The 15,487-nt window shown below is 36.5% G+C and overlaps 1 protein-coding gene across 1 annotated transcript in view; it reads left to right on the top strand.

Annotated features, from left to right (window-relative positions):
* NHLRC2 (NHL repeat containing 2) overlaps positions 1-14,969 on the top strand; it is a gene marked incomplete at both ends in the record, with an annotated part of 29,909 nt that extends 14,940 nt beyond the window's left edge. The window contains 6 exons of the mRNA XM_084244386.1: positions 6,289-6,388; positions 7,133-7,364; positions 7,921-8,043; positions 8,939-9,148; positions 10,098-10,317; positions 14,713-14,969. Of these exons, the coding sequence (XP_084100512.1) occupies positions 6,289-6,388; positions 7,133-7,364; positions 7,921-8,043; positions 8,939-9,148; positions 10,098-10,317; positions 14,713-14,969 (1,142 nt within the window). The remainder of the gene's footprint in view (positions 1-6,288; positions 6,389-7,132; positions 7,365-7,920; positions 8,044-8,938; positions 9,149-10,097; positions 10,318-14,712) is intronic.
* Positions 14,970-15,487: the final 518 nt, after the last annotated feature.

Raw genomic sequence — 15,487 nt, 5'->3', positions numbered from 1 at the left:
AATTTTATCATATATTTCTGAAATTCTATCTATACTTAGGAATTTGAGAGAGGATAAAATTATCAGGAGAAAAACATGAAAAATTGATTAGTTATTATGATATCTTTATACTTTAGGCTACTCTATAGAGAGCAAATAATGGACCACAGCAATAACTAGCAGCATGGACAAGTATCATAAGGTGCCTTCGAGTGGAAAAAAGCAAGTTACAAAAGAGACCTACTATATGAGTTTTCTTTTAAAGAAAGCTCTGTAGCAAACTAGACTAACTATACATTGAGAGATCAACCCAGACATTTTAAAATTAAAAAGAAGGAAATAAAAGCCACAATTTTTAGACTAGTGTTTCCTTCTGGGGAGAGGAGGTGGGTATGATCGTAGAGGGTGCATGAGATTTTCCAATTAATGTTCTTTCTTGATCTCAGCAATGTGCACATGGACCTTTAGTTATTTTCAAGTTTTACATATAACATGTATCCATGTATGCATATATAATTAAAAATTAAACCTTAAAATGAAACAGCATGGGTTGGAGGGGAAAAATGAAAAGTAACAAGGACAAGTACGTAATTGAATATATACCCTACCGTGGAACCCTGTTAATAAACCATATCCTTCAAAAAGAGATTACAGAAAGGAACTTGAATATCACTGATTTTGTTAAAAAATAAACTTGTAACATGTAAGTGTATATATGTATTATATTTAAATAGTGCCTGAATATTTAACCAAATTATGCCATTACAGTGATAAAAGTATACAAAGTGATTTTTACAAAAATGACTTTCATCTTTGCTTATTTTTGATTATCACTGTAGATATGGTCAGAACTTAATAATGCACTGAAAATAATCACTAGCTATAATAAATTCAGTTTTTCAACAGAAACTTTACCATGTTTCTGAAATGCATATCGGGTCTGTATGAACTGTGCTCAAGCCAGGTAATAACCTCAGAGATTTTTTTGTCATAAAGGTCAAAACCCCTGCTAGTCTGTAAGTACTTTAGACTTTACCTGATTTAGAATCATTTCTAAAAGAATGGGTAATGCACCCAAATCACATTAACCTTCCATGGCTCTTTAATCAGCATTTTCCCTAGATAGAAATTTAACTGTTCGCATTCTTTTCTTTAATGGTTGAAATCCAGGTACATATGTGCTTAGGTAATACACTTCTCTGCTCCCAGTAATATGCGATAAATACCAGAAAGATATTTACTCTCTAAATATAATCAAATGATATGTATTTTTGGAGGAATACATTTTATACAGTATGACTAGTGTTTTTGTTTTGTTAAAATAAAAAAATGTATTTTTGCATCTAAAATTTGATTTTTTACACTATCTTACCATACTGAGTTGGTGTTAAGTTTTTTTAACATGTTAATAAGGTTTAATTTACACAAAATAACATTCATCTTTATTAGGTATAAGTTCTATGAATTTTGACCAACAACTGTAATCTTACAACCATTACTGTAATCAAGGTATAGAACATTTGATTCACCCAGTCAAATGATTCTTTCTCATAACGCTTTTCACTTCCTTTCTGTCACCTTCAACACCCGCCAGACACTGGCAATAAGGATCTGTTTCTTGTTCCTCAGTACTGTTTGGTCTTTTGTATCTGATATTTTTAATTCAGTATAATACTTTTGAGATTCATCTATGGTGCATGGATGGTTGCATGTCTCAGTAGTTCTTTTTGTATGAGACCATAAAACTGTTTCCAAAGTGACTGTTACTTTCAAATCCCAGGTGTCTGTATGGAATCAGACAGAATCAGATTCTGCTTCTGCCTAGAGAATTTCCTTCAACATTTTGTTTATAGCCCAGGTCTGCTGACAAAGATGTCTGGATTGACTTTTTTTCCTTTTGATATTTTAAAGATGTCACTCCAGTGCATGTGAATGTGTTTCAGTTCTCTTCCTTGGTCCTTTCTATGTAAAGTGTGCTTTTTCTCTGGCTGCCTTCAGGGTTTTCTCTTTGGTTTTCAACAGTGTGATATGTCTAGGAGGTCTTTTGGTTTTGGTTTTTGTTTGTTTTTATGTGTGTTTTCTCTTTTTTTATTATCTACCAGACATCTTGGGTTAGAGCTTTAGAGCTAAAATAAATAGTATTTATGCCATTATCATGGGAGGTTGAGTCAACTCATCAGAAGCTGGGCTGGTTATGTATTCTATGTTGTATTTTTTGTTGTTGCTGTTGTTGTGTTTTTTTGCTGTGGTTGTCTGTTCACCACACTCTAGCAGTGGGCTGCTGTTGCCTTATGGTGTTACTGTAGTGTGGGATCTTAGATGCTGGAGAGTTTTTCTGTGTTAGTATTCCACCCACAACTCTGTCATCCCTGCAGAGCCAAGCCAGAGTGGGTCTCTCTCTACACTCCTGCAGCGCCTCCCGCAACCCCCCAGTATAGACTGTTCCTATTTGTTACTCAGTATTAGACTTGGGGGAAGGGTGTTCTTTGTTGTTTGGTCAGCTTGTCTCAGGGAAATGGTGTGCCTGGGCCTCCATGAAAGGAGATCAGGGGCTCTTCCTTGTACCTGTCCTTTTTTTCTCTGGCAACTAACCCACTATGAGTGGTGTGAGGGGTTACCCACTTCCCCCACCCCAAACCCCTAGGAGAAATCTCTCTAGAGTTTACATTCACAAACTCGTCTCTGCCCTCCCCCAGAGGTAGAGAAATTTTCTCTTTTCCCCTGCTTCAGCAGTCATTGCTCTTTCCGTGTACCCTGGGGGTGACGGACTTGCTTCTTTTCCCTGGCGTCGCAAGGCCTTGCTTCATATGAGGTTTAGAGAATGTGTAGAAAAAAAAACTGTTTACTCGAAGGGAAAAGTTCACAGAGGCTCTTAAGAGGGTTCTAATCAGTGGGATCTACTTTGAACATAGTGCCTTAAAATAACAGAATTTTTAAAAGCTGGATTGCAGGTAATTTTCCTTTATATTTCACTTACTGATTTTATTCCTCTTTCCTGAAACTCTTTCACTAATATTTATTGATAATTATGAGGGATTTTGTCTCTTAAAATACTCTTAAGTGCCTTCCTGGTGGCACAAGGGGTTAAGACACAACCTACGAAGCTATCCGCAGCCACTGCAGCACCAGTTCGATCCCCAGCTGGCCAGGGAGCAACCCATATGGCGAAGCAGACCTCTCCTGTCCTGCCCACTGCTCCCCTCAGCAGTGTATTTCAGTCAGTCTGCCTGTTCTGTTCCCCATTCTGTCTCTGGTGAATCCTCTCACCCCCACTCCTCTGGTCTGTACCCCAGCTCTTATATACATAAATAAATAAATCTTTTTAAAAAATACTCTTAAAAGCTTTTTAGCTTTAGCATTTTCTTTTTTTGTTGTTTGTTTTTTTTAATTTGTGACTTTGGAAAATCAGTGATACTAAGTGCACTCTTAATTTAAAATTGAAATGTTTTGATTGCATTCTTGTTAAAACAAAACTAATACCCATACTCAGTGATAGAACTGTGTGCTTTAGAGCTCAAAATCCAGGATGAACAGTATAAATTATTAAATGACTCTATTGTTAGTTTGAGAGACATTATAAATGCTGGATGACCTTTAAGAAAAAAACTCTTATTTGCAAGAACAAAGTCTTCAGCCCTCAGTGAAATTATCGGGCAGGGTGAACACTTCCTGAGAGGGTATAGCATGATAGTTAGGAGCATCAGCTCTGGAGCCAGACCATGTGGGTCCTAGTTTCACATCTTAGTAACGGTGTGACTTTGGACAGTTCTGGGGCTTCTTCTGTCTGAGTTCCCTTATCTAAATTGAAGACATTAATAGTACCTCCCTTAAAGGTTTATCTGAAGAATTATGAGAAACAGCATAAGTAAAACACCTAGAGTGCTTGTATGTGTTTGCTGTTGCGTAGACATTCATCCTAAAAGTTGCAAAAAGGTGTTGGTAAGCTGAACCAAACCAAAAATCAAGGGCAAAGACTCTAGAGGCCACAGGGAGAGAAGGGCAGGAGAGAGCCTAGTTACACAACCTGGAGTAGAAAGGCATACTTCCATTGGATCAGATCATGTGAGATGCCCGTGAGTGCTTGATGCCAGAGCTAAGTGATGGGGCAGAGACAGAGGAGAAGAGAATAGACCAGAAGAGCACAGGCTCATTTCCATAATCCATTCTTACCAGAACACTGATTATCTTAAGATCTCACTGAGGAAGTCACATTCCAGGCTTAGCTGTATGAATTTTCAGCAAGTTATTTAACCTCTTTGAACTTCAGTTTCTTTCTAAAATTTATAAATGATAATAAGGCTTCTTAAGGTTGTTAAGTTAAAAGAAATGATCATTGCAGAGTGCTTATTCGCTAAGTGCCTTAAATATAGAAAGTGTTCTGGATGGCTGTTTTCACTACCACCACCCCGTCCTCACCATTTGGTATGTAGAACCCAAACACCTGAGTCATGACCTGATTACCCTCTTCTTCCACACTCTTTCACTTTCCTCAGACTTCTTAAGACCAAATAGATGTTCACACTTTATTACTAAGAAACTTTTGCCTTCATTTACTAGAATGAGACTGGTCTACTTAGCGAACTAGAAAATGGAGACCTGATTTGATCTTTCACTCAGACACGTACCAACACAGCTCTCCTTTGGCAAAGTAGAGGCTTTAAAATGTTGTTTTCTAATAATTACAGTTTTGTTTCTAATCTTTATGTTTCTTGCTTCTCCTTCTTGTTGCATAAATTAGGGCATTCATATGATCCTAAATAAAAGTGTTGCTAGCCTATGTCCTTGTCTCATTTCTGTTCTCAGGGAGAATGTCTTGGTCAGCTCCGGCTGCCATAACAAAATACCACAGATGGGTGGCTTAAACAACAGAAATTTATTTTCTCACAGTTCTGGAGGCTAGAAGTCCAAGGTCAAGGTGCCAGCGTGGTTGGTTTCTGGTGAGAGTTCCCTTCTGGCTTACAGTCACCCTCACATAGTGTCCTCATATGATGGGGGCAAAATAAAATAATTATGGAAAGCTTTTGATCTAGTTTAATGGTTAAGCAGAGACTGAGTCCCTAAACATAAGGATGTCATTGTCACTTTTAATATAATTTGTTTATAGAAATATTTGAAAAATTAGTGATTTAGATTTCATAGGCCAGCTGTTAAGAATACAGAGAGAGGCAATGTGTTGAGCTAGGTATTTCTGTTTGACTGCCTAGGTTCAGACTCCAGTTCCTTCATTTACTAGCTCTGTGATGCTGGCAACTTACCTAACCTCTCTAAGCCTCAGTTCCTCCTCTGTAAAATGTTCCTCATCAAGAGTTCCTCATCAAGGGACTCTTGAGAAAATTTAAGTGATAATCTCTATAAAGTGCTTGACACATAACCACAACTGATTGAAAACCCTATCATTTTTGTTGTTAGATTGAAAAACAAATGAAAGCAGTACAAATTAGGGAAGAAAAGATATGCCTAGATACAGACTACTTGAAGTTAAAGAGAATACAAACAAAAATTTTATTTTATTTGGTCAGCATATGTCTGACCAAAATATTTTAGATAAAATGTCTCTATTATATGTGAAGGTAGTATCAGAATATAGTTTAAATAAAAATAATTAAATATTTTACAGTAGATTTAATTTGAAAGTAGACCTTTGTCACATCGTAGCAAGTTGCAACTTCAGTCTAAACAATAGATGATTTATCATTAATTCAAGTAAATAGTTATTTGTAACAAATTATACTCTTAGCTTTTTTTGCATGTCAACTATATCTTTGGAAAAAGTATCACAACCAATTAAATAGTGGATTTTTAAATAGATATTTGATGTGTGTCTAAGTCTAGAAGTGAATGCTGTGGCAGAAGTACACTTTTCTTAAACTATTAGAGCTACAGTTTTTTTCATGAGAAATTGTTCAGAGAACCTGTTACAGAAGCATATCACTGAGGTGGTTGGTGCCAGCGCTTGAATGGCAGGTTCCTTTGGAGATGAGGTGTAACCCATTTCTTCTATCACATAAAGTGAGAAACTCCATGTTGAAAGATACTGTACACAGAGAGGCAGAAGGACATATAGCTATTAAGAATATTTTTTATCTCTGTGAAATCATTATAGGTAAATTTTTAAGTTGAAAAAAGAATAAAAATTTCATAAGGAAAATGAAAACTTTTCTAAAACAACTTTAAATATTGTGAATCATTTTATTTTCTTCTACCAAATAATTTATAAATATGCTACTGTCTTCCTTAATTTAAATTTCTGAAAGTGTTTGCAGTGTTCTCTATCACTGAGAAAATAATTGCTATTTATTTTTTATAAAGGTACAGAGGTTCAAAGAGAGGATATTCTCTGGATAGCCATGGCAGGGACGCATCAGATCTGGGCCCTCCTGCTGGATAGCTGTAGACTACCAAAGAAGAAGTAAGTGGCGGTATCTCTGGGTAAACTGCACTATTTTGGAAAGTGCAGTTTCTAAGTCGTCATCCTGGCAATATCCACTGACTACTCAGGTGTGCTTGACTGTTCTACCATAACAAACGACCCAGGTTCTCAGTGGCTTAAAATAAGGTTTGTTTCTTGCTCACTCATGTAGTTTCACTGGGGAGCACTGCTCTGGCACCCAGGCTGATGAAGCAGCCACCATCTGGAGCTTTGCCAGTCATCCTGGCAGAGAGAGAAGGGTGGTGAGATGCTCACAGACTCTTAAAGCTTCTACTGAGAAGTGACTCACATCACTTCTGCTTAGATTTCATCAGCCACAGTGTCTCACGGCCACACCTGTCCTTAAGGAACCTGGGGGTAGCAGTCCCACTGAGTGCCCAGAAAGAAAACTGGAAATGTTGGGTGGGCACTTATCTTTTAACACATCATCCAAATATCTCCAACATTCAAATATTTAAGTACTGCATAGCAGCTTAATTAATAGCTCAGGCTCTGTAGTCAGACCAGAGATGGAATCCTGGTTCTCCCACCTACTATCTGCATGAGCTTAGGAGAGTCACTTTAATTGAGTCTTAGTTTCTTTATACGCCTCATATGCTTGTTTTGAGAATGAATATTACAATGAAGAGTACAGCCTACATTTACACAGTGAATGTGCTTTGTTGCCACTGGTGGCAACATGAGAATGTAACAGATTCTTTACCTATGAACTTTTCTCTGTAGTGAGTTAAAGAAAGGAACCTGCCTTCGGTTTGCTGGAAGTGGAAATGAAGAGAATCGAAATAATGCATATCCTCACAAGGCAGGGTTTGCCCAACCTTCAGGTCTTTCTCTGGCCTCAGAAGATCCCTGGAACTGCCTGTTTGTAGCAGATAGTGAGAGCAGTACAGTGAGAACCGTCTCACTGAAAGATGGAGCAGTGAAGCACCTCGTAGGAGGAGAAAGAGACCCTATGGTAATGAAAATCCCTTTATCCTGTGTGTCCAGACACTTTTCCAACTTGCAGTTTTCTGAATTAGGAGTTAATAAAATTTAGGAGTGTTCTTAATTCATAAGTTAAAATGTGTCAAACCAAAGGAAATGTGAACATAAAGAAACACAAGTAACAGAACTATCTAAGGAAAATTAAACTGACTCTACTTGATTATAATAAATGTCAAGGCTTCAGGGGGGAAGGGAGGATGAAATACTACTGAGAGAAGAGAAAATGTACATTAGATATTTAATGGCAATGTGGTAGAAAGAGCACCACTGAGTCAGCTTGGCCTGTTCTGAGCAGGTGTTTGATTAGTGCTTATAAAGCTGATGCCATGAACTAATACAGATATAAAATTCCATCTTTTTTTCCTATTCTGAATCAAGTGCCCAGCCCTATTCACATGAAATCACATCTTTCACCCCTGCACTTAAGTATCATATACAGCCATCTTAATTTTCACTTTCTTCCCTAATAAAGTGCTATAAAATTTTTAATATATCCTATTTCTTTTTTTTTTAAACAAAAATAAAAGAATTTATTTGCTTTTGGTGATGTTGATGGAGCAGGAATCAGTGCAAAGCTGCAGCACCCACTGGGAGTAACTTGGGACAAGAAAAGGAATTTACTCTATGTGGCAGACTCTTACAATCACAAGGTGAGTCTTGACAGAATTACATAATACCCTGCTTTTCATCTGTGGTATTTCAAATGCTGACAAATGTGTGAGCCTCCTACAACTACCACTTTAAAATACAGAGAGGAATAACAATCTCTGACAACTCTATATAAGCCTGTTCTGTTCTTGTCTTGGCCCTTTCTTTGCAAAGAATCTGATGGTACCCTGAGCTAGGCAAAGGACTGAACACATTCCTAATGACTGTAACCACAGGTTGTGCTTTGTAGCCCAGCAGTGCTACTTGGCTATACATCCAGTGAATAAGGGAAGGGGGGGCAGAAGGGAAATTAATATGTCAACTAACAAATGAGTATTTTTGAGCTATGGCAGTGCCTGTTAGCAAATAATTCCATTTTCAGCAGCATTTCCATTCTTGTCTCTGTTGGACTGACTATTCAACTGTTTCCATTTTTATTGCATTTTTTTTCTTTGATAATAATGGGAAATGTTAATACTTTGTAATAAGAGACCATAAATTTAATATAATTGAGACTCAAGTCAGAATCATTAAGTTAAACAACATAAGCAGCAAATCCTCAGCTGATATTAGGTGCTATTGAGAAGAAAGGCAGTTCTCACACACCATGGAGGTGTGTCCCATTGTGGAAAAAATAAAATTAAAAACAATGTTAATTCCAAAAATAATTTCATCAAAGATGGCTTCTAGAAAATAAGGTACAACTAGGGATTTTACAGCTTTTAGTGCTTAGATTTCTCCCCTTAGACTGTAATTGAATGTTTGTTTTTTTAAGAAAATATGGTTATTCTTTTCCTGAAATTTATTAAGAATACGAAATTCTCTAGCTTACTTGATACTATACTTTCCTGCATATGAGATTAATCTTCAAATATATACATTTTTGTTCTTATTTAGGTTAAAGTTGTGGATGCAAAAACAAAAAACTGTACAACATTAGCAGGAACTGGAGATGCAAGTAATGTTATCAGTTCCAGTTTTACTGAGTCAACTTTCAATGAGCCAGGAGGTTTGTGTATTGGAGAGAATGGTCGATTATTATATGTAGCTGACACCAATAATCATGAAATTAAAGTGATGGATTTAGAAACAAAAACAATATCTGTGGTAAGTGCAAGTTAGAAGCTGTCATTTTGAGAATGATCCTGAGCCCCCACAGCACGTACAGGCATTTTGGGTTCGACCATCTATAGCAGTGAGAAAGAAACATATAGGTAGGGCAGAAAGTAAATGCCCACTTCAGAGATATCTTATTTTCTAAAGAAAATCTTTCATTTGTGTTAAGAATTTGAGAAAGACACTGGAAACTAGAAAGAATTTGATGAACTTTCAGGGGGGAAAAAGGCCTCAGAACTGTTAAACGTCCCACTGGACATACAGAGTGCGCCTCCTGAGGCAGTACCCTGTGGTTTCTGTGTGTTCTTGGTCTTTTTTTTAATGATCCTTAGATTAATATGTCAGCTTTGTTTCCTGTGATTCATCCATTGCCAAATAATCTTTCAAAGGAAGCTCATTTCTCTGTACATTGAAGAGTTCTAGTTAATTTTTAAAGATACAGACATGATGTCAAGAAGAATTTTCATGCTACCTCTTGATGTATTGTATTTGCCTATCCCCTAAAATTCTAGGAATTTTCCCAGGTATATTTTAAACAAAAATACAGTGTTCTCATAACATAACTGTTACTCGTCCTGATATCAACTGCTAATATAAGATGGTCTTATAGTTAGCAATGAAAATTATAAAAGGATGTATAATATAACCACTGTATTTAAATTGGTAAAGTTTTGCTCTAATTTCCTGCCATCTATATAAACATTATAAGACAGTTTTCATCCTTAAGTGTTGGTAATCTTTTGCCTAGATAAAACATTTTCCTAAACCTGCAAGATAATCATGAGAACATTTAAGTAAACACATTCTACTTGAGACTAGAATTACGATTATGCTTCATTGACATAGAACCTCATTTTTTCTACTGAGGCCTAAAAATAAGTTCTCTCACAAGTACTGTGAAGTATTTGTGCTTTAATAAACAGGTTTTTTTATTTCCTAGTTCCCAGTCTTCCAATCTGAAAATGCTGTGGTAGATGGCCCATTACCAGTGGAAAAACAGAAGACGCTGCCCAAGCTGCCTAAATCAGCACCTGTCATTAATCTTGCCTTAGTGGCTGTATCTCCAGGCCAGACTCTTCGGTTCAAGTTAAGATTAGACCTCCCCTCAGGAACAAAGCTAACCGAAGGAGTATCCAGTTGCTGGTTTCTAAGTGCTGAAGGTATGAGAGTAATCCTGCACATGCAAATATTCCATAAATTCTTGACGTTTTAATCGAATATTTTTCCTTACTTGTTATGTAGTATTTTTATTCTGTAGTTAGACAGCATTTGAGGGAAGTTATGTGAAAAAAATAGATCCAGATGTAGCCTTTTACTTCCTTTTATTAAGGAATAATACAAACTCAAGAGTTGATCATCATTGTCCCCATTTACCACCAGGCAAGTTCAGTCAGAGTGCTATAGTCTCAGACAGGTGGGTCCTTGATCTGAAAGGTACCAAGAGATACTAGCTATTCTAAACCCCTTATTTAAAAGTGAGGAGACTATTGGGCTCAAAGAGATACAGTGATTTACTCCAGGGCATAAATTAGATGAAAAGATGGAATTTGCACCCACTTCCACTAGTTGTTTTTTAAAAGACAAAGTTCAAAACTACTAATTACACATTTGGATATTATAAAGTTTCTAGATCTTACTCTTAGTTTCTGTACTTAACCCCTGCTGGTTTGTGGGTCAGCCCCTGTCCACAGACCACACTTTTAGTGACACTGTTTAGATCACTCATGCATAAGGGATCAAAAAGAGGAGGAGGAACCAGCAAGGAAGGTTGAAAAGTAAGCAGATAGGAGGGACAGTGAGCAACTATATCAGATGTTACTTATAGGGCAGGTAAGATAAGGACTAAGAATTATTTGTCATTGATTTAATGGCATAAATCAACCAGAGCTGTTCAGAGTGGTAGAGGGAAATGCCTGTTTAGAGCATGTTAAAAAGAATAGGTGAGGAACTGAAGAAATCAAATGTAGGCAACTATTTCAGGACTTCAGCTAAAAAGATAAAATAGAACAGTTGCTAAAATGGAAAAAGGCATTTGAAAGAACGACATATTTGTTATATTGATTGCAAGATCCAATAGAAAAAAAAAATATGTGTGGTGGGGCTGGGTATCTTTAAAGATATGAGATCTAGTGCACAAATGGAAGACTGGCCTTTGCCAAGAATGTAGACATATTTCCACAGTAAGGAGGAGACCCAGTGTGTAACCCAGAGGTCTAGATGGTTATCTGTGGAGGTAGGTGTTCATGGAACCTCTTCTCTGAATGCCGAGCATGAGTGAGAGAGGGGAGAGAAGGTTTCAGAGGCCTCAAGAGAAAACAGGATCATCTGGAAGGATGAGAGGGAAATAGAGTGATTGTTGCAGCCCTAAGGCTCCACTTGAGGGCTCCGCATTATAAATGTAAAGTCAGGCGGCTGCTTTTCTCCAGCTGTGTGTAACAACAAGTGTGCAGTTGGTGTAGGTAGAATGTTAACTCCGAGTGTTAATTAGCAGGTCTACTAATTAATCAGCTTATGTTTTTAGGAGTCCTGATTCAGTATTGTTTACCACTATAACTTCCACTAACAATGATATAAATTTCACAGAATCTGTTCTAAAGAATTTAATTTTCCCCTGGAGTATAATATTTTAAAAAATATATATGATTTCTTTAAAGTAACTTGATATCGGCTTCTTCCAGTTCGGTTCTTTAGTTTTATTTATTATTATCTCGTATAAGACTATCTTATGGAGATAGCCTCTGTCACATTCTTTAGTCCTCTCAATGAAAATGCTGTTCATTTTATTTCAATAGTATCATTAAGACTTGATTTACCAGTTATTAAGCCTGAAGCTGCGTTTTCTTCTTTAAAGATGCCAGAAGTAGAATCTGAGCCCCGTCACTTGCTTACTACAAGAAAGTGAATGCCAAAGCCATATCTTCAAGTATGCCATTCAGGTAGAAGAATAAAGCATTGTTGGAGGATATGTAATTGAATACAAATGAATTACTATGATCAGAACCCAGGCAGAACCTTTGTCCTCACTCACTAATTTGTGATCTTTTAATCTAAAAACACTTCCTTGTCTGAGTTCATTCTCAAAGTATTCAGTTACTGTAAATTATGTAAAGACTTGAATGTGTGTTTGAATCACTGTGAACTAGTTCCTTTTATCATGAATTTATAACAAAAGATCTGTGTACTGCTTGTTTTACAGCAGTACTTCCCAATATCTCTCGCAGAGTGGACATTTTAAAAGTGTACTACTAGTGTTCCAAAACTAAATTCTGACTTCTTGTCTCTAATGATCTTACTCTGTTCTCCCACGTGAAAGTCTCCCACGCTCTTTCACACGTTCTCACTTACGATCCCATTTCCTCCCAACTCCTCTTCCCTCGTGCCCTCTCACACACTTTTCTTTTGTACATTATCCAGATCCAGGCTTGATGCCTTCTTACCTTGGTATGTTCTGACAGTGCTGGCTGCTGGCTGCAACTACTCTTGGTATCCGAAAGCAAGAGAACAGAGAGATCTTGCTGGAGGCTGGTGAGGAGGTGACTGAGCATGTGGGGAAACCACCCCCGCTCACGCTTCTCAAGGGAGAGCACTGAGCCGAGCAGGATTAGGAGGACATTTGCAGCTATCATGTGGACAGAGGAATGTCAAACCCTGACTACTCCATAGTCCTCGGTAGACGCAGAACAAGTCCTGGACTGCCAGTTTGACTGTTCTTATTGTGCCCATTAGTCTGAAAGACTCATCAGGTGGAAATTACTGTTAATTTCTTTGTATTTAAAGAGCTATGTACTAATTTTTAAAATAGGATATTGACAGATGAACGTATTTAACTATTCTTTGTCAAATACACATTGTTACTGAGTCATTGGAATACAAAATAACAGTGTTAAGGAAAAGTGAAGTCATCTTTAGCGAAAATTCTTAGCCGTTTTATCATTTGTCCCAGATAGTGGCTCCAGTTTAATTGCGTAGGGACAAGTGATCTTTCAGGCAAGAATCATAACAATGTGAGGTATTTGAAAATTATTTATTTTGTAGAGTATAATGTCCTATGATTAATGAACATTTTTCTTCTTCACTGGTTATTTAGAGACAGGAACATTTACTTTAACTGAATTTTGGTCTGTATAATCTTAGTCATCATATGTAAAAGCTTTAAGCCAAAAAAAGTAAGAAGCATGAAAGTACCACTAACATATTAATAATTTCACAAATTCCATGTGTGATGTATCTGAAAAATATCTGAAGAAACTTTTTCTGTGTTTTATTTCTAGAATTGAACATTAAACTAACATAATTTATTGTTTTCCTGATTTGACTTAAAATATAAGAAGTTCCCTATTAACCTGTGATCTAGCAAAGTAAAGCTTAATTTTCAGTCTAGAAATAAGCAAAGAAGGCAAAAGAATTGTTGAGAATTTTTAGAGAGTTGTTTAATAAAATCTCTTTACTCAACTCTTCATATTCACATCTTTTGCTCTCTACTCTTTTTGACATAATTTTTCCAAGTCTGTTTTAAATCACCAGCCTGTTAAAAGAATAAACTAAAGGAGAGTAAAAGGCCAGTGAGTTTGTTGACTCATCCGGAAATCAAGGGGAAAAAACAGAAAAACTGAAAGTAGACATACGAGTCCATCACCACTGAGCAGATGGACCAGTTGTGTACATGTAGGCCCAAGGCATTGGCAAATCACAGGTTATGTTCAGTGCACCCTTTGGTAAATCATTTATATGTTCAGTGTGCTCTATTTAAGATGTGGAAAAATACATCCTGCATTTCCCACAAGCTGACTCCTGACACCCATTCCCTTCTAAACAGACACTGTGTGTCTTCAGTGTGACACTTGTGTTGTTCTGAGAGAAGGAACTGGGTAAATACAGTTTAAAAATATTAATGCTGGAAGACTTAAAGATTTTTAGCGGTTTATTACTTTTGTTATATAGATAGTCTATGTATTAAAATGAGGTAAACAAAAAATTTTGTTTTTATATTGTTTGAACCCTGGGGATAATATATACAGTGTTGCTTATTTCTAAAAAAGAATCAGTGTTTTTGATTGTTATCTTTGGATAGTCAAAAATTCACCACTAAGTTAATTTGAAAGTCACTGCAGAGTTATGCTTGCATTTGTATTCTCCAGATACAGTTTATTTTGTAGTTTTCATATATTTCTCAACACTTTTATCTGGTGAAAATGATCTATTTTCTGAAGCATCCTACATTTATTTCCAGAAGTTAATAGGTTTCATTTTTAATTTTAGAGATTAAGAATCTATAGTCCTATTTGTAATAATTGGCTTGATTTCAATAGAAATTTATTTTACAGTATTCAAGCAAAGGAAGAATTTTAGTAATTTGATATCAAGACTGGTAGCTTCTCATGAGTGGGCATTATATCTTATTTTCATGTTTCTGTCCCTCACACAGAGCACAATGCCTAGCACTTAGAGGCTTTCAGCAAATACTTAGTGATTGAATGAAGCTAGTCTTCAAGAGGTTTATCTGATTTCCTGCTTGTCTTGTTATGCAATCATAATAGTTTACTTTTATTTTTTAGGCAATGAATGGCTTCTTCAAGGACAGAATCCTTTTGGGGAAATAGAGAACATTTCCAATCAACCAACAGTCCCACTGCAGATTCCTAGAGATTGCTTATCATCAGAAGTCATTATATCTGTCAGTGTGTTTCTCTATTACTGCAGCACAGACAGCAGTGCCTGTATGATGAAGGGAATTTTATTCAATCAGCCTTTACAGATAACTGATCAACAACGAGATTGCATAGCTCCAATAGAGCTGGGGTATGTATTTTAACCAGTGGGCTGGCAACCTAGCCCGTCAAATCACCTGTCTCCTCCCTTCCCATTACTGCAGTTTATGAGAAGAAAACTTTATGGCCACTTTTGGAGACTGAGAAATTGGTTACTAAGTTCCTGCAACTGGTACCAAAATAAAACTCTGCTCCTTATTTATTATAAACAGCTCCTTCATTCTGGCTGTGTACCGGCTAAGTCACTGATTATTGTTTGACCCATGAAGTTATAATCTATGCTGCTATTTGACACGAGACTTAAGTCAACACTACATTATAGCATATTATCATGAGATAATTTGTAGTGAGTACTGATAATGATACCAAATATTTCAACTTTTTCTACCTTTATTAATAGCAAGCAGCACATTTGTATGTGTAAATTTCACAATAACTTTAAACACAACTTAAGATCCATGATGTTTATAAGGACATCTTCCATTCAAGGCAAAAGTTCTGTTTTGATTAAGCCAAAAAAAAAAAAAAAAAGTCTTCTTATCACAGAAGCTTAACAAATACC

Source organism: Talpa europaea, assembly GCF_964194135.1.
Source record: "Talpa europaea genome assembly, chromosome: 10".
Classification (NCBI taxonomy): Eukaryota; Metazoa; Chordata; class Mammalia; order Eulipotyphla; family Talpidae; genus Talpa; species Talpa europaea.
This window is presented reverse-complemented; position numbering and strand designations above follow the sequence as displayed.